Below are 18,878 nucleotides of genomic sequence, written 5' to 3'. Positions count from 1 at the left end.
ACTATTGGCTGATTTGAAGAAGTAACATAAACTTCAAAATGCTGTAAAGCTAATATCAAAGATAAACACTCTTTTTCAATTGTAGAGTAGTTTCTCTGGGATTTGTAAATTTGCGTGAAAAATAGCAAACAGGATGATCTATCCCATGACTATCCTCTTGCAATAAAACAGCACCAGCTGCCGTATCACTGGCATCTACAGCTAATATGGCAAAGTGAAATCTGGTGCAGACAACACTGGGGCACTTTGCAGTATGGCTTTAAGTGTATCAAATGCCTGTTGGCATTGCTCTGACCAAACAAACTTTACTTTCTTTTTAAGTAAGTTAGTCAAAGGCTCAGTAATTGTGGAGAAATTTGGACAGAATTTTCTGTAGTAACCAGCCATACCGAGAAAGCGCATCAGTTGTCGTTTGCAGTTTGGTATGGGAAAACTTGAAATGGCACTGATTTTGGCATCAACAGGTTTTACCTCACCCTGTCCTACAGTATGTCCGAGGTAAGTTACCCTTGCCCACCAAACTCAGATTTGGCAAGGTTGACAGTCAACATTGCTTTGCTCAGTCTCTCAAAGAACTTCCGCATGAGCTTGATGTGTTCCTCCCAGGTGTCACTATACAGGACGACGTCGTCAACGTAAGCTGCACACCCGTCTAGCCGGATATGACTCGTGATCGTCGTGATCATCCGTTGGAACGTTGCCGGAGAGTTCTTCATTCCAATGGCATCACCTTGTACTGGAACAATCCGTCTGGTGTAACAAAGGCGGATATTTCACGAGCACGATCCGTCAGAGGGACTTGCCAAAATCCCTTCAGTAGGTCAAATTTTGTCACATACTTGGCTTTTCCCACTCGGTCGATGCAGTCATCAATCCTCGGGATTGGGAAAGTGTCTGTCTTTGTTAAAGTGTTGACCTTCCTAAAGTCCGTGCACATACGATAACTGTGGTCTGATTTGGGAACAAGTATGCACGGCGAACTCCAGTTACTTTTACTGGGTTCAATAAAGTCATTGTCCAGCAGGTATTTGACTTCTTCCTGGAGATATTTCGCTTTTGTTGGATTCAGTCTGTATGGATGTTGTTTTACAGGCTTACTGTCCCCAACATCAACGTCGTGATAGATGACGTTTGTCCTCGTTGGAACATCTTGAAACAGGTGTTTATATTCGTGGAGCAGTTCTTTCACCTGTTGTTGTTGTTCTGGCTGGAGGTGTGCCAACTTTGTAGACTCCAGCTTCTCCAGGATTTCTGAGTTCTGAAGCTTGACCGAGCCCAGCTTTGAGTTTAGAGTATTTTCACTCAAGTCAGTTTCAGTATCACTATCTTCATAATGGTTTGAACTGACTGCACTGACAGGCTGAGTTATAGTAGGATTATCCCTATCCAAATATGGCTTAAGCATATTTATGTGACATAGCTGTTTTTGTTTTCGCCTGTCAGGTGTTATTATGATGTAATTTAAATCACTCAATTTCTTATCAATTAGGTATGGCCCAAAGTAACGAGCATGGAGTGGTTTGCCAGGAATTGGAAGTAGAACAAGAACTTTTTGACCTGGTTCAAACTTCCGTTTTGAGGTGTTTTTATCGTATTTGGTTTTCATTGACTGCTGAGATGACTCAAGATTTTCACTGGCTAATTCACATGCTTTAGAGAGTTTCGTACGAAAATCTGACACATATTGCAAAATATTCAGACAATCATCATCGTCTGATAGAATTTCTCTTTAACGAGCTTAAGTGGGCCACGGACTGTATGTCCAAATACAAGCTCAATGGGCAAAACCAAGAGACTCTTGAATTGACTCTCTAACAGCAAAGAGCAGAAAATGAATTCCTTCATCCCACTGCTTCTCTGTGTCAAAACAGTAGGTCCTAATCATGTTTTTCAAAGTTTGATGAAATCGCTCAAGAGCACCCTGACTTTCTGGATGATAGGCGGATGACCTATACTGTTTAATGCCTAGCTGATCCATTACTTGTTGAAAAATACCAGACATAAAGTTGGAGCCTTGATCGGACTGGACACATTTAGGGAGGCCAAATAAAGTGAAAAATTTGACTAAAGCTCTCACTATAGTCTTTGTCTTTATATTTCTCAGTGGTATGGCTTCTGGGAACCGAGTTGATGTACACATTATTGTCAGCATGTACTCATTTCCTGATCTTGTTTTTGGTAAGGGCCCAACAAAGTCTATTAGAATCCTACTAAATGGTTCTTGAAATGCAGGAATTGGCTGTAAAGGGGCCTTTGGAATGGTCTGATTCGGCTTTCCTACCATCTGACATGTGTGACAAGTTTTACAGAATGTGTTACATCCTGCCTGAGATTAGGCCAATAAAAGTGACTGAGAATTTTATGATAAGTTTTCCTGACTCCCAAATGACCAGCCCAGGGCGTTTCATGGGCCAGGCGCAATATTTCAGCACGATAGGGCTTTGGAACCACAATTTGATGTTTTATAGCCCAGTCGTCATCAACCAAGACATCTGGAGGTCTCCATTTACGCATGAGAATACCAGATTTTGTATAATAGGAAACAGAGCTATCTGAAGTTTTATCTTCATCATCTACCCTGTCAAACAAACACAAAATATCTGGGTCTTTGTGTTGTTCTGCAATGAGATTTGATCTAGAAATGTCTGACTTTGGTCAGCAGAAGTTTTACTGGAAGTTTCAAATCCACGAGGGATAACGGAATGCTCCGTGTCAAACACCTGACTGAGAAAGGTGTCATTTAAGTCAACATCTGTGACATTATTTTTGAGAGTATTTTGATTCTCAGAAGTTTTCTTTGACATGGCTCGAGTAATGGCACATGATGGGAAAAGGCCGGGAATGTCTTCCTCTATTGGCTCTGGATTTTGATCTAAACTAGATTATCAGTCACAAGTGGATTAGTAATGACCTTGTCCCCAGCAAGGTCGTTTCCAAGAAGAAGGTGAATCCCTTCAAAAGGCAAAAAAGGCCTAATACCTAAAGTCACAGGTCCAGAAACAAAGTCCGAAGACAAATAGACATTATGGAGAGGAACAGGAATGTAGTCATTACAATCTACCCCCTTAATAAGAACTTTAGAACTTTAGAACCTGAAAATGACTTTTCAGAAAACGGCAGGGTATCTGCCAACAAAAGAGACTGGGAAGCCCCAGTATCTCTTAAAATTTTGACAGGGGTAGCGGAAGAAAAATCACTAGAAAGTGATATAAAACCATCATGAATAAATGGTTCGAAAATGCCCATAATGCTATCTTGAGAAGAATTGACCTTGACCTCATTAATTGGGGATAAGAGGGGTTTAACCTCAGAAAATGTGTTGCACACATTATTAGACTCTAATTGAGTTGATGAAGAAATAAAGCCGGTTGGCTTAGATCCACTTTGACCACTTTGACCTTCACGTTTTCTTTTCAATTTGAAACAATCTGACATTAAATGGCCGTCTTTCTTACAATAATTACAAGAAAGTGTACCGAACTGTTTGTCAGAAGAGATTGAGACTTGGGATCTGATGATGTGGGAGTGTTACTTGAACTCTGTGAACTGTTGTCATTTGATTTTCTACTGTCCTTTGAAAAATTCTTGGATGAAAAGGAGGAGTTAAATTTACCTGCATTGTTTCTGTAGGAAAAGGACTGGGATGGTTTGCTGAGAAATGAAGATTTGTGGGTCAATGAATAATCATCGGCCAAACGTGCAGCAACCTCTAATGTATCTGCCTTTTGTTCATTGATAAACGTCTTGATGTCACTCCGGATGCACCTTTTAAATTCCTCAATCAAAACAAGTTGTCGTAATTTGTCATAATTCTGACTGACCTTTTCCGAAGAGCACCAACGATCAAACAGTTGTTCTTTTGTTCGAGCAAATTCACGTAAGTTTGATCTTTCACCTTCTCACAATCCCTAAATTTCTGACGGTAAGCTTCAGGCACCAACTCATAGCCCTTGAGAATTAATTCCTTCACAGAATCATAATCCGAAGCCTGCTCTACTGACAACTGAATGTAAATTTCTCTGGCTTTACCCACCAAAGCACTCTGCAAAAGCATAGACCAGGACTCCTTAGGCCAATTCAGACTCTGAGCAATTTTCTCAAATGGAGAAAATATTTATCAACATCCTTTTCTTGGAAAGGGGGAACTAACCTGAAATGCTTAGTGATGTCAAAATTGTCTGAAGGGAAGAATTTTCCTGACTTTCCAAGCTCTAAACGTCTCATTTCTAACTGCAGTCGGTGTTCAGCTAATTCTCTTTCCTTTTCTTTTTCCTCTCTTTCTTTCTCCCTTTGTCTTTCTTCCATTTGCAATTCTTTTTCTTTCATTTCCAATTCCCTCTCTTTCTGTCTTTCTTCCATTTCTAATCTTTCCTGCCTTTCTTTTTCTTTCTGTCTTTCTTCCATTTGCAATTCTTTTTCTTTCATTTGTAATTGCATTTGTATTTTTTCTTTTTCTAATGCTCCAAATCTGCCTGAATTTCTAATTCTAATTTTTTGAGTTCGAAGGAAGACTCAGGCTCATAATCTTTTAAGGCAGACTCTTCAAAATGGCCAGAATTAACTAAATGTTTTGCAATCTTGAATTGAATTTCTCGCTTGCGCATAGATCTTTTGACTTCTACTTTAAGGAAATTGGCCAGTGTTATGAGGTTGTCTTTTCTGAGGGAATTAAATGTGTCCTGATCAAGGTCATCCATAAATTCGTCTGGCTTGAATTCCGCCATGATTGATTTCGCTGAGTTCACAGTATACAGTAGTTTTGAAAGGGCAGGCAAAATGTTGTCAAACGGCTCAAAATATTCGTATCCCGGACGAGCCCCCAATTTTGTTACGTGCAGAGAAAACGAACAAAAGGGTGAACTCAGCAGTTAACGTTTAAACAAAATTTATTACGAAAATAAAACTAATTGCTAAGTCAGGGATAGAGTACAAGCTTTAAAAGTGTACAGACTACTTATCTCAGCTGGGACGGCAAAGCTCCAGTCTCAGAGTTGTAACAGTCAGTTGGATGAATGAACAGTCCTTGCAGGCTTGAAGCTGCACAAAGTCCACAGTATAAATCCAGCGTTGGCAGTGAAGGTCTTGAAAAGTCTTGAGAATGACTACTGCTGGAGTTTAGTAACACACAAGAGACACGATCCCAAAAGTCTGACTGGAAGCTGAGCACGTCCCTTTTATAAAGGCATATAAGAACAATCTAGAACTTTTATTGACATGCTAATTACTGTTCTAAAATTATCTCCCTTACACAACTAATCAACTTTCCAGAACATTCCAAACATGACTAATTGAATTCAAGGTTGTGAGGTCATCAAGGGCAGTGACCTTGAGAATGTTCTAGACTAATTGAACTCAGGTCATGATGAGTGTGGGGGAAATGACCTACATAACAACACAAAGAAGAAAAATGTTGAAATTGATTTTTTCTCTAGCAATGGCGTACCGTCGGGGGGGGGGGGGGTTCATCAAACATTTATCACCTCCTAAGGGGGGTCATCATATTTTTGTGTGGGTAGTGGGGTTCTTTCATTTTGACGGAAGCGCGAGAAGAATTTGCCGGTCCACTTCCAGATATAAAAACCTCTAGCAGCTCATTCTAAGTGCCTGACGATGTGAGTGCCCGTTTAGGCTGGAGTCATTGCTTTCGTAATTTTTTTTTCCTTTCGAGTGGCACGTATCTGGATAGTGGCGTTTGTTTTGAACATAAATAAAGCCTCAACACACTGCAGACTCACAAATATGTACGACTGTTTTGCAAAGTATGTCTTAGTGCCCGTATAGACTGTAGTAAAACTTTACTCGGCTTTTATGTACAGCTGATTGACAACAAAATATGGGAATAGAACTTGATGAACTTGTCTATGGGCAACACATTTCAAGCGTTGGTGGCGCTCTAACAACGGCGAATGCTAAAACCAGTTACGGCATATGACAAGATCACATCCTTTATGAGTGTGCGTGCGTACTTCGTAACGGAGGAGAGGTCCGTCACTACAAGGCACATTGAGATATTTAGCAATCAGCCTGTCAACCCTTTATGTACATGTGTATACTGCATGGTTTATTGTTGTCAAGTGAATTCTGGTCAAGAGTAGAATTCAAACGTGAACAATAACATTGTGTATCCTTATCATATATATTGACACAGTTGAAATAGTCAGGAGATTCAACATGCTTCAGAGAGTAGAAAAAAACTATCGTTGACGTTAAAAACATACATGGTGAACAAAAAAATCATCAAAATTACAAATACTGGCCCTTTAAAGATGATGATTTTGTCGCCTGCCATAAGACCACGGGCATTATGTGGACCATAGACAGTCGAGAAAGTTTCTCTACGTGTTAGAACGTAGGAACGTAGCCTAACTCAACACTAAAACTACTTGGTCCACACATGCTACCTCCATGGTCCACATATCGCCCGTGCATGCGCCGACTAGGGTCCGTAATTTTTTTCGCCCAAACATATTTAGGAAGCCGTCATTATTTACGACCTGGGGGTGGAGGAATTTCATGGGAATTCCGAAATTTCGAGTAGCCCCCCCCCCCTCTTGCCAATCATGATGAATTTGAGTAACCCCCTCTCCAACTAAGATATTTTCACTTAACTCCCCCCACTTAGAAGAGTTAATACCAAGACATGTATAGAAATCCTGATGTACCCTGCTAGATTATAATCGGTTATCTCATGACGGCTGAAAAAGGTGAAACCAACAAAAATGAAATTCAAAGTGACAGAAAATACATACATAAAGCTCACCTAAAACCAGTATCCAACCATATGGTATTGTTGAATTTGGATGGGTATCATGACAGGGTTTTCACTAGGATATCTGACTGGGCAGAAATTTAAAGTGCATGGGGAGAAAACACAAGAGGCTGAGCGGGAAAGTGTCAGAGGGGGTGTCTCTATCTTACGCGCAAAAATTTTGAGAAATCGATGCGTGCAATGGTCCAATCTAAGAGGTGTTTTTAATTTGCTTTTTTACAAAGTAAAACTGTCAGAACACCCTAAGGGGAGAGCACGAGAGGGATGGCCCCTCTCGCATAGAAAATTTCGAGAAATTGGTGTGTGCAATGGTGCAAGCTGAGAGGTATTTCAATTTATTTTGCACTTGGTAAAATTGTTTGAAAATTATATTGAACACTGTATTTTTTGACATTTTTGTATGATCAGTGTTTAAGTCACAATATTCAACGACCAAACAATTGTAAAAAAAACAGTTCTCAGTTTGCTAGAAATTCAAGACCAAAGAATATGCAGGAATGAAAAATCGGTGACCTTCTTGTGTCATTTCTCCAGATGCCAGCTTCCAATGAAAAGCCTGAAGTCAATTAAAATATGTTTCTGTGATATAAATAAAGGATGAATTCACAACAGTTCAGTTTTGTCCTAGATCCTGTGAAAAAATTGAGTGTGCGACGGTGCAGTCTGGTGCAATCTGAGAGGTGTTGTCACTTTGCTTTTTACTGGTAAAACTATTAGAACACCCTAAGGGGAGAGCACGAGAGAGGGGTTCCCCCTTCTCGCATCGAAAATTTTAAGAAATTGACTTGTGCAATGGTGCAATTTCAGAGGTGTTTAAATTTGTTTTGCACCAAAGATTGAGTAACCCCCTTCTTCCTCTCCACATTTGGACCCCCCCCCCTTGAAGTTTTCAATTTTTTGAGTGATCCCCTCCCATTCCTCCGACCCCCACACCGAAATAATGATGGCTCGCTTACCCATCGTCGTAAACCACACGCCTCTTTACGGCAACAGCTCAGCGCTACCCGTTTTTTTTGCGTAGGTCAGCGGAGCGGAAATTATTGCTCTAGCTCGCGAGAATGCGCTTACCAAGATTACAGCACTTTATTTTGCAATATTTTTTTCTGATTTTGGATTCAAGTGCGGTAACCATATTACTAGTCAAATAAGACCGCTCTCACTCTATTCATTGTGTTTCACGATGTATGTCAGGAGCTCATATAGTTGTCAAGTACGCATGCGTTATAAAATTCTCCTCTGCTGTGTGTGAGTCAAGAAAACAGCGACCCACTTGCCCTTCTATACTATATGTATTCATACACTACAAAGTGGCGACGAGGTGACAACCTGAGTGACCTTTACCTGCAAAGTGCGTTTTTCACTCAACGTGGACGTTGTTTTGAGCGAAAACGAAGGCAGACAACGGAGTGAAGGAAGCAGATATTATTCTAGTTCTCAGACTGTCTCTAAGACCAGAAGTGCCACGTCATCACCAAATAGGACGTGAGTCTTGTGGATCATAGCAGTGATAGTGGTCCAGTTACGGGAATTCAATTTCAAAGAACTTCATCAGCTTGGAAAGTTAGTCGCAGTCGATAATTCTCATCCAACCGGACCAAGTACAGTAAAACTGTCCACGACCCAAAGACTTCAAGGTTCCACGCCTCCAATCTCTTCACAGTTTACGTAACGCAAAGTCCACTTACAATGGCTGCCGCCCCGGCATACTTCGGTGACTGGATCGCGATCGGGCCTTTCGACAAGTCGAAGGAACGCTTTGATTCCTACTTCCGAAGGATGACGATGTTTTTCGTTGCAAACAACATCGAAGACGAGGAGAGAAGAAAATGTGCGTTTCTGTATGAAGTGGGTCAAGAAGTCTTTTCCACATTGGAAGATCTGGTGGCGCCTGCAGACCCACTTGACATGACATTGGCAGAGCTCGAGAAGTGCCTGAAAGATTACTACCATCCAGCAAGGTTGGAAATGCCTGCGTCGTATCAATTCATGAAAAGAGAGCAAAGGTCAAGCGAATCTGTGAGCGATTATATCGAAGCATTGAAGACACTGTATCTTGATTGTAATTACCCTAAATGTTGTGGCAACAGAATTATGCGGGACAGATTCGTGTGTGGATTGCATGACTCAAGAATTCGCCAGAGTTTATTTGTCACAGGTGACATGGACGAGAAAATGACCTTCCAACGGGCGTGTCAAGTTGCGACGTCGATGGAGATTGCAAAGGATCGGTCGCTGCGAATGAGAAAGAACACTCCAAGCAAAGGGACGAAAGTAGTAAGCAAACGTGACTCTTCTAAAACTGTTCAGTGTTATAGGTGTGGAAATAATCACCTCGCAAAAGACTGCCCTCATAAAAATGTTGAGTGTCATAAGTGTTCTAAACGTGGTCATTTTGCGAAATTTTGTAAGACGAAACAAAAGGTCAAGGATACCAAAAGTGGTAAAAAGTCGAAATCTGGAAGCGACAGTGATGATTCGAATTTTTATGATTTTTAATGCAGAATTCTCCATGTTGGTGGAGAACAATCTTGGCATGTAACGTAAGCCTTGAACTGATTGGTAAATCAGTGTCTGTGTAGTCAGCAGACGACTGTCTAGGACAGGAATTATGTCAAGTTGATTCCACAAATCTTAAAATTAAATTGAAAAGCTATGCCGAAGATCCAATCTATGTCTGTGGAGAGAGAAATTTCGGTGGCATGAGTTATGACGGTCAGCGTGTCGACGTCTTTAGTGCAAAGGATGATGGTAGACCACCCAGGTGAACCAACATTATTCTGGAGATATTCATTTGGAGTAAGCTTTTATCTTGTTCTGGCAAACAAAGGTTATTTGACCGTTAAGGCGAAAGACAAACTTGACTCAGTCTTACAGTAATGTACACGTATTTTCTGATAGGAATGCTGGTATGTTCATATTGGTGTCGAAGAAGGCGCCAAGCCAGTGTTTCATAAAACTTGTAGAGTTCCATATGTACTACGTGGAGCAGTGGAAGTAGAGTTGACAAAATTTGGGAAAATGATGTAATTGTCAAAGTTTATCGCTCTGAGTTGGCGAGTCCAATTGTTGGACTCGTTGCTAATTAGAATTTGTGGGCAATTATAAAGTATAAGTCAAGCATTTGAGGATGAGAAATCTACTTTACCAAGTACAAAGATTTTAAACTTGTATGCCATGATAGAAGTTATTTTCACGGTAGATTTTACTCATGCTTATGCAAAAGGAAATCCTCAAAAAATTAAATGATAATTATCTTCACGTGCATTTGTTGCGATGTCAATTTGTGAAGCCGATACTGTATATCTTACCGGACCTGTTGAATCGTTTTTGCAAACCGTGAATGTACACATTTGCCACCATTTCTAGGTACGGTATAGTGTTGCTATCAGTCATGTACCCATCTTGGCTTCAACATTGCAGCCACTCAATTTGTAAAGATAGTTGTATAAAATTGACAAAAGCAAATGAGAAAGGTACAACAACTTTAACTAGTGAGACCTAGTCACATTTTGAACCTTAGAAGCTCTCTCTCTCTCTCTCTCTCTCTCTCTCTCTCTCTCTCTCTCTCTCTCTCTCTCTCTCTCTCCCCCCCCTGGGTGCACTAAAACGAATATTGCACAGTTGTTGACTGGACGCCTGATTTACTTGATGCTTTATATATTTAAGCCCAGTAATATGATATAGAAAAACATTGACAAGTCTTTTGCTCAGCCATGCAAATTATATTGTTAGTATTACCAACGTACTGATAACATGTTTTACTACCAGGAGCCGAAGACTTTAACTGCAGCGCCGCCAACGCCTATTTTAATTCTAAACTTCCGACTTCTTGGTCGTGAAACGTATACAGCCAAAGATTAAGAATTGGCCTTCTTGAAATATTCTCTATCAACTGCGAGTGTTAATGTGAAGTACAGAATTATTAGAACGATATTCGAAAATACGCATACATTGCCTCCACTAATAATTATTTTCCTATATTTTCGACTCTTCGACTCGAATATTTGTTTGTTTCTCTCTTTTAATGGATTAATCGTTACAACTTTTAGTATTTCCATGATTTTGGTCGAGAAAGTTGGTAAAATTCTTATTTCCTAAAGTACGGTAAAACACAAGGTCCAAGCACAGGATTCCGCCTGGGGCAGATAATTTTTTGGCCGGACAGGTGAAATTATGCTCGCTTGTCTGATGGGTGTGTGGAGATAGAAGCCGATTGTTTATCTGCTGAGATCAGAGTCGAGGAATACACTATATGTGGGACATAATTAATTCAGTACATGTAATACTTTGGTAGGCACCTTTTTTTAAAGTTACCTGCTCGGATATCTGGATGTCACGTTCTTATACTGGTGCCTTGCAATGACGGCTAACATTACACACTTACACGCTATGTTAAGAGGTTGAACGCTAAGCATTCGAATATCATGATTTTAGGAGCTGAACAAAACACTTTTGTTCGCGAACAGTTCAGAATAGAGCTACAATAGCTGAATATAAATCAAAAGTTACATTAAGCTTTATCAAGTCGAACTTATCTGTCGTGTTTGCTGTTCTATAATATGGTGAGCGAGGGAGAATACAGTATTATGGCATTCACATCCATTTGCTTTCTTAATTTTCTAATCCTAAGAGATATTTTTCGCTGACACTGAACCCGCTCAGGGTAATTGTGTTTGGTCCTTGTCATATGAACCGGACTATCAGATTTTTTCTCTGGTCTAGTTGCCACGGCAACAAGTCGCAACTGCCCAAACGGATACACCTCCACCACCAGTAACAGCAATACAGACGTTATCTAGAACGAGAAGAAAATAGCTCTGAACTAAAACAAACAAAGAAACGAGCAATCACATAAAACTGTGTAGCTGATTTCACTTAGTTTTACGGAAATGAAAAGCAAACACAACAATGAAGGCTTAAGGTTGCATGCTCCAAAGTTTTAAAGTCTGATCAAACTTTCCTCAATGAAACCTTGAAGGGTTCTCTTGTACAATCAAGAATAAAAGTCGGTGGTTAGCGTGTATTTTGGGTGAGAGAATCAAATAACACCGCGCGACTTAAAATATACCGATATTTCAAATTCAATATGACCGCGGTCAGTAATGTTGTAAAATGGGTCTCTTCAATAAGCAAACCGGATGCGTATTTAAAAATTTTATTGTTTTAGCATCAGAAAAATTGTTCCCGAACTAAATTCTACCTGAAAGTTAATAACGCCAGTTTCTTTTTTCCAGTAATACGCAAATACTCGTATATGAAGCAACGGGTGCATGTCTCAGGTGACACTGACGGTTGTACAATAAATCAAAGTGTACGTGAAATGAGGTGTCCAATGCCGCCCAATAAAAATCAGTTATCTTTACCTTCGATGTATGCTCCATCCGTATTCAACCAATAGGTGAACACGTTACATCCCGTCAAGATCCACCCACTGTCACAGCGAACATTTGCCTTATCGTTGGCTTCAACGCCACTTCGCGCAGAGTATTTCACTTGACACTGTAGGTTGGGGGCGCTGCAGCAGGCAGCATAGGACGTCACACCTGTTAGAAATTCAAAACAACGAATTGACTCCAAGATGAACGTCTTCCTTTCTTATTTGTTGTAAATCATTTGACGTATACAATGCAACTCCTTTACTTTACTACCTGTCTTTAGTCGATGTAATTTTTTTTTCAAATTTCATTCAAGCGACCCTTATAAGTGACTGCACCATTTCATAACCATCGTAGATGCCCGATGCCGCTACCTCCGAGAAATACATCATAAAATTACCATTAACACAACAACTGTGCGAATTTCAGAGCGAGTGAATAATTTTATTATTGGACTCAGTGTAACTAATGGTTTCTGATCAACAGGAGTAAATATTACATGACCCGACATAATACCTATACATATTTCATCGCGGATAAAATGTTTACAGTGTGAATGAAATCATAAGTGTCATTTATATGCGAAGCGATTCGAGAATATATACAACATTTTATCAAGTCATTCGACGTATGCTATGTAAACACATTGTCGACATCTCTGAAGTCATGATTGGCACGTACCAGGGCAGTTGTAACCATTCTGAGCCAAGCACGCCCTCTCAGTCAGTGGTCGTTGTTCGGACGTCATGTCTTGCGAGAATAAAGATGATGGGCGACTTCCGTCCATGCACTGATAATACGTGTGTACCATACATCCTACCATCATCAGTAGAGAAAAGCAATACATCTTAAAAGGTCGTAGGGACCTCGGAATGTATCAGATTTCTTGACAGGAAACGAAAGTTCTTTGTTCGACCAACGTGTCGATTTAACGACCAGGAACGATAGGCCTGGCGTATCGTGGTTTCTAATGAAGTCTCTACACGACGTTCAACAACTTTCAGGTCGCTTACATTATGACCGTTCATCACGACATACCAGGTGTGATTGCCATAAAAACGAAAGAATCGCTTAAGGTCAAATTGGGTGCAAATATAACCCTCCCTGCGAGTTTAATTCCGAATTTGAAATGTCTTCGAAATATTCGGACAGATATTTATTTGTCTATTAATGATGGAATTGTGACGTCAAAGTAGTCGTCCCTATGATTGCTTGTACTACCCGTAACATTGTTACTTTTAAAACTCACCGGTGGGTGTGGTTGGGTTCCCGTTAAACCAGGCGTCGCATACACTTTTCGCGATGTCATCATCGCCTGAACCAGACAACTGTGACTTTGGATAGTAACACACCATGCCTTTCCATTTGCAGCAACGAGCGTATGGTCGAACACCTGAAAACATATTAAGGTAGCACGTGCTTCAATGGCGAAAGACTTACATTTTTGCTAAAACTTTCCTAAATGAATCTTGCGACCATTATCTTACCAAGTCAAGAATAAGAATAGAGAAGCAAACTGCCTAACATTTGCCGATTATAGTATTTGGAATTCAAAATGGCCGCCATCCCTGTGTTAAGTCTATGGGAAAAAGTAAAATGTTCGATTTCGGAAAACTAAGACTGTGAAAGTGTTTAGTTCTCCAAGAGCTTTAAAACGGATCCCGATGAGCAGTAGACCAGTAAAGTACTGAAAAAAAACCAATGAAATTCTGAATATCTATTCCTGAGGCACATCTACCTTTCATTATGGCAAGAGAAGATTGAACAGTCGACGGAGATTTGTGTTCTGAAAGTTTGAAAGGGCTGTATTTACAACTTTGCAAAATATTTTCATCATTTTTGCGTGGAAATATAAGCGTCGTTCATTGTGAACCACTTTCTTGGTGTTGCTTGTCGTCTCTGAAGACTTGAAAGATCATTATTTATTAGGACGCTTAGTGACAATTCATACCTGTTCCCTCATGGCCATTATATGCAACACATGTTGGTCGTCCATCACTAGAGTACCGCACCAACTCTCCGTCCCTGGTACCGTGCGCTGTCCCCGGCAAGTACGAACTACATCCCGTCATGACTTCGTCCGCCAGGCACGAAACCTCCGAAAAGTTATCGTCGCCGACGTTCGAAAGATGACCCACACGAGTGGTGCAGACTGGTTCGTCATCGGTTGATTCACATTCAGACGACAGCTCATCCAATATTTCTGGTTACGTTAAAAAAATAAAAATATGCCTCAAATGATAAGTTGTCCACGAATATCCTACACTTGCCGCTTCCATTCGTAAACTCCAACTTGTATACATACAGTTGCATCTGATGAGAGAACCCTGCTGTGCGTAGTTCAATGGTTTGAAATTCACTGTTGGAAAGTCTTCGATGTAGCTCAGTCTTGGAATTTTAAAACTTCAACTAAAACATTTATGAAATAAATTATACGTATTGAAGAAACAGCCAGAACACAATTATTTTTATTTTGTTTGTTTTATACAACAATTGATGACAATCTTCTTTCAAATGCAGTTTTGCAAGTCATTCCATTTTGCAAAACTGTCTACACACTTAAACTTGATTTCTTCAGTTAAAATACGGCGCGTAATTTTATGAATTTTCGTAAAGATGCATAGTATGAATGCATGTGCATGCACGTGTATACATGTATGTGTGTCTATGTATAATATCTTTAAGTATAAATTGGAAGTGGCTGTTTATCAAGTTTGACGCACTAGAGTGATCTTAAGACGATGATTCGGTAATTGACGTTCAATATTCAAAAGGAAACGAAAAAATGTTTATGAAGATTGGTTTTATTCTCACCTGATTTAGAACTGGAAATCTCTTCCCGGACTTGTACAATTTTGTTGGTTAGATCTTGCACAGCCTCGTACACGGTGCCCAGACTGACGTCCTGCAAGTAAAATAGTTAGTCGTCAATTCGCTGTTGAAAATACTGGCAGATGATTGTAGAATTTCGTTTGGTTTGGATGGGTTTCGCATAAGTTAATATAAGAACCTTGCAAAAATTATACGCGTTGTATACCCATGTCATCATTTTTTGTATCAGTCCATCATCCAACGGGCGTTAGCCTAATTACAGGATGAGGTACACATAACCCACTAACCCCCATGGAGCACTGAGGAGTAAAGTGCCTTGCTCAGGGGCACAACACCGTGCTAGAGTCTCGAACTCACCATCCTCCGATAGTGAGTCAATTACTCTGGACCTACTGGGTCTTGCACCGGGTTCCGAACTCACCATCCTTTGATAGGTAGTTCATTGCCCTAACCACTGGACCACGATGCCTCCTTCCAACACATGAGTACATCAACAAAATTCTTTTCAGACCCGACGATTAACTGATGTATCGTTGCTACAAGTTTGCACCAAGTATCAAAGATATTCCATCGGTCAAGTAATCAACACTAAATGGTAGCTAGAACGTTTGTTATCGACATATAGAGGCCTAAAACTTCAGATAATCTCCCGATGGCTGTCAAGATGATTGACTTACGATGATCAGTTCCTCTGTTATAGCGACAGAATCAACTGAACAGCCTACAGATGCCAAAATCACAATAAGCACGAAAACCTCCATGATTTTGGCTTGTCCAGTCTGGTAGAGGTACCGTGGATTGCAACAGAATCAAATGTCGGAACAGTCGGAGGCTGATCTGTATCGCCTTCGAAATCAACGTCTGCAGCACTCTGTCGAGCTGACCATCGTGCGAGGTGCTAATAAGTGAGTAAATCACGTGACATACAAACATCTGAAACAAATTCACATCCTTGATATAACAGGATCTCGCGATCATATGTTCGCTTTTTCCCCTTATTTAGAGCATGACATTGTTTATAACTTTGTTTATCTTTCCTCGCTCCCACATTATGTCTTTGTCCAGAGACAGTCAATACGTGAGTAATTCATCAATCATTCATAGTTTGAAGAATATTCTGAAGTTGACTCCAGTGAATTTGATATTGTCCGTTTAAATTCTCGAGTTCTGGCCCGATTTCAGTGTTTACACGATCAGTTATAATTCTGCAAAACTGCTAGTGTATGTTCATTGTATGTTTACTCTTCAAGTAAAAGGTTTGACCTCATCTGACCTATCCCAAATATTTATGTCACAGATTCAACATTAATTGGTTATACCTGCTGATGGCTAGAGACTTATATTTTCAAATTTAACGATGTAAGGTTTCCGTTGTCGTGCGCACAATACAAATAATGGCCACCAAGCGTGTACAAGGTAAATATGCTCTTAAAAATATCTATCTGGGCAAAATGTAGTATAAGAGGAGTACGGAACAATGTAGTAGGTGAGGAACAAGAAAAATACAATTTCTGCGCGCGATATCCGGTGTTGTGGAATGATCGTCAGACTGGTCAGCGATAATCGTTAGAATGTTCGTCACGTGACACCGTGGCAGTCGAGACTTTCTTTGACATGTCTGGTGGATGAAATACTACAGTGACACTATAAAATAATAATATTTTGTCCTTATCTTCCTGGTTCATGGACCCATAATGTAATTCGCCTCCCATTGACACAGAGCCAATCAAAATTACTGATCAACTTTTAGGGGATTATTTGGAAGTCTTAATCAAAAAAGTATAGGTACTTTATGATGTATTTCTGAGAAGTGGACACTTTACCATGTTAAACAGATTCATTATCTTAAACTTTTGGTGATTTTGGAAATTTCGTTTGACAAATCTGATTTCTATATCGTTGTTGGTTATTTATTTATTTATTTGTTTATTTTTTGTATTGGTTTATGAACGTTGGCGTTCGGTTGGTTTACTGAGAACGAGTTCTACAATATTAAAAATCTTTCTACGTACCAGAAATCGAGTTAAGAACGCTTGTTTCGATTGTACTTGTGTGGAAATGTGTCGAATCCACTACCTATTTAATCATCTTACAATGAGGTCGAAGTCAAAAGTGCCAAAAGGCGCAACACACTGCAGTCTATTGAAAACAACTTCTACATCACTGCACCGACAATTCGAGATCCGTGGCATTGTATCCATGACAACAGTCATATGAAGACTGGAAAGTGATTTTTATGGTCCACAAAATCTTTAACGTTCCGAAAGTGCCTTCCAGTTCACAGCGTCTGCCAAACATCCTTGTCCCTTTTGAGTGTTTTCCATGGATGATGAATTATCCTAGACTGAAGATGTTGCGTGAATCCTAGCCGCTCTAATGAAATCACCAATCAGAGATCCAAGATACACAGGAAAATGGGTATTAGTGACCAGACGAGGAACATAACACCTCCGTTTGCCAAACGTCCTTTTGACTCTGTGAGTTTTTCTCATCAACGATGAACTGTCCTAGACAGAAGAGGTTACGTGAATCTAAACCTCTCTGATGAATCATTGACCGGGCAATGGAACCGAAAATATCAGAGTCCAATGACTGAGAATAAGGCCCAGAAAAATAAGAAGTTTGTTTCTCATCCTCGTGCGCGTCAATTAAGACCCGCCCCGTCAACCTTTTTCTGCTCATGAGGAAATAAAATGAAAAAAAACCCACAAAAATACGCGACGATAGTGCATAACACAGTGCTGTATAAAACAGAACTGTAAACAAAATAACTGACACTGTACATTCCATTCAGAACTGTACACATATCATGCATATGGCACTGTTGTATTACGCTGTCAAAACTGTGCATTGCTGCACTAAATGTCCAACGACAGAACTGTTGCTATACAAAAATACTAAAGCAACACTGCTGTCATTTATCTCTGCGTGTATTCCTTTGTTGTTTTCATGTTTTTGCACGTTCTTGTTGGATGAAGAATAAAAGATGAGAAGAAAAAACCTCGCGTCACAGCATCATTTTTGCAATATGTCTAGGGTGAAAAACAAACTTTTTATTTTTCTTGGCCTAAGTTACAATTTTCGGTGAACATGGAATAGTATTATCTCCCACACCATGTTATCTCATTTATTTTGAATTTCACTTTAATTTTTCGACGTGATAATTTTGCAGATGCGTTAAGTCAAACTCACTTATCGTGGTTGCTTGTTTGCATAGCTGCTTAAACCATAGACGGTATAGCCTTCCGTTCATGGCTATGCTTTAACATGACAAAAAGTTACATGGCCCTGCAAAGACTTCAAATGCTACGGTCAATTATACGGTCTTTTGATGGCTACATTGTCGAAGACTGTTTGACGTCATTGGTTGATTGGCCCCATTAATCCTGAACCATATTTCTATAAAGTGTGTCGATTGGGAAAGCGTGAGAAGTGTTTTCTTCACTTTTCACTGACCAGTCTGATAAGATATTGATGGTACATTTTCGTCCGTTCTTCTTTGAGATGTAAACTTAAAACATGAACAATTCACAGGTATCATTACAGTAGTTATTGTCAGCACTCTGCTTATTTAGATCAGTCAGGTTTGTTCAAATTGTGATAAATTCCTATTTGGGCATTATTTGGCCGGGGCAAAGTCGCCATATCTCCTACACCACAGTCTCTCCACACACGTTTGTGTAGGGGCTGTGCCCATACCTTTCAAAACTCGCGTTCTTTATTCAGACACTATTAAGTGACGCCCTCACTACAGCCACAGGAAGCACAGAAAGATGCGTTCCAATTCTTGTGTTTGGTTCGCTGAAACAACCTTCAAAGATTTGGACTGCGATGATTGTACATCCAAAAGTGACACGTACCTCACAGAGTACATTTACCCTGTCCGCTCTTGTAAGGAAACA

General features: G+C 40.0%; 1 protein-coding gene across 1 annotated transcript; it reads right to left on the bottom strand.

Moving 5' to 3' along the window:
- Window positions 1-10,390: 10,390 nt before the first annotated feature.
- On the bottom strand, window positions 10,391-15,853 carry LOC139134085 (proprotein convertase subtilisin/kexin type 9-like). Its single transcript, XM_070700987.1, has 7 exons — window positions 15,654-15,853; window positions 14,959-15,049; window positions 14,096-14,347; window positions 13,394-13,537; window positions 12,826-12,960; window positions 12,133-12,312; window positions 10,391-11,564 (listed from the first exon to the last, which is right to left on the bottom strand). The coding sequence occupies exons 1-7, from the start codon at window positions 15,735-15,737 to the stop codon at window positions 11,488-11,490; spliced, it is 963 nt and encodes a 320-aa protein (XP_070557088.1). The 5' UTR covers window positions 15,738-15,853; the 3' UTR covers window positions 10,391-11,487.
- Between the last annotated feature and the right edge of the window lie 3,025 nt (window positions 15,854-18,878).

The sequence above is a fragment of the Ptychodera flava genome, chromosome 5 (genome assembly GCF_041260155.1).
Source record: "Ptychodera flava strain L36383 chromosome 5, AS_Pfla_20210202, whole genome shotgun sequence".
Classification (NCBI taxonomy): Eukaryota; Metazoa; Hemichordata; class Enteropneusta; family Ptychoderidae; genus Ptychodera; species Ptychodera flava.
This window is presented reverse-complemented; position numbering and strand designations above follow the sequence as displayed.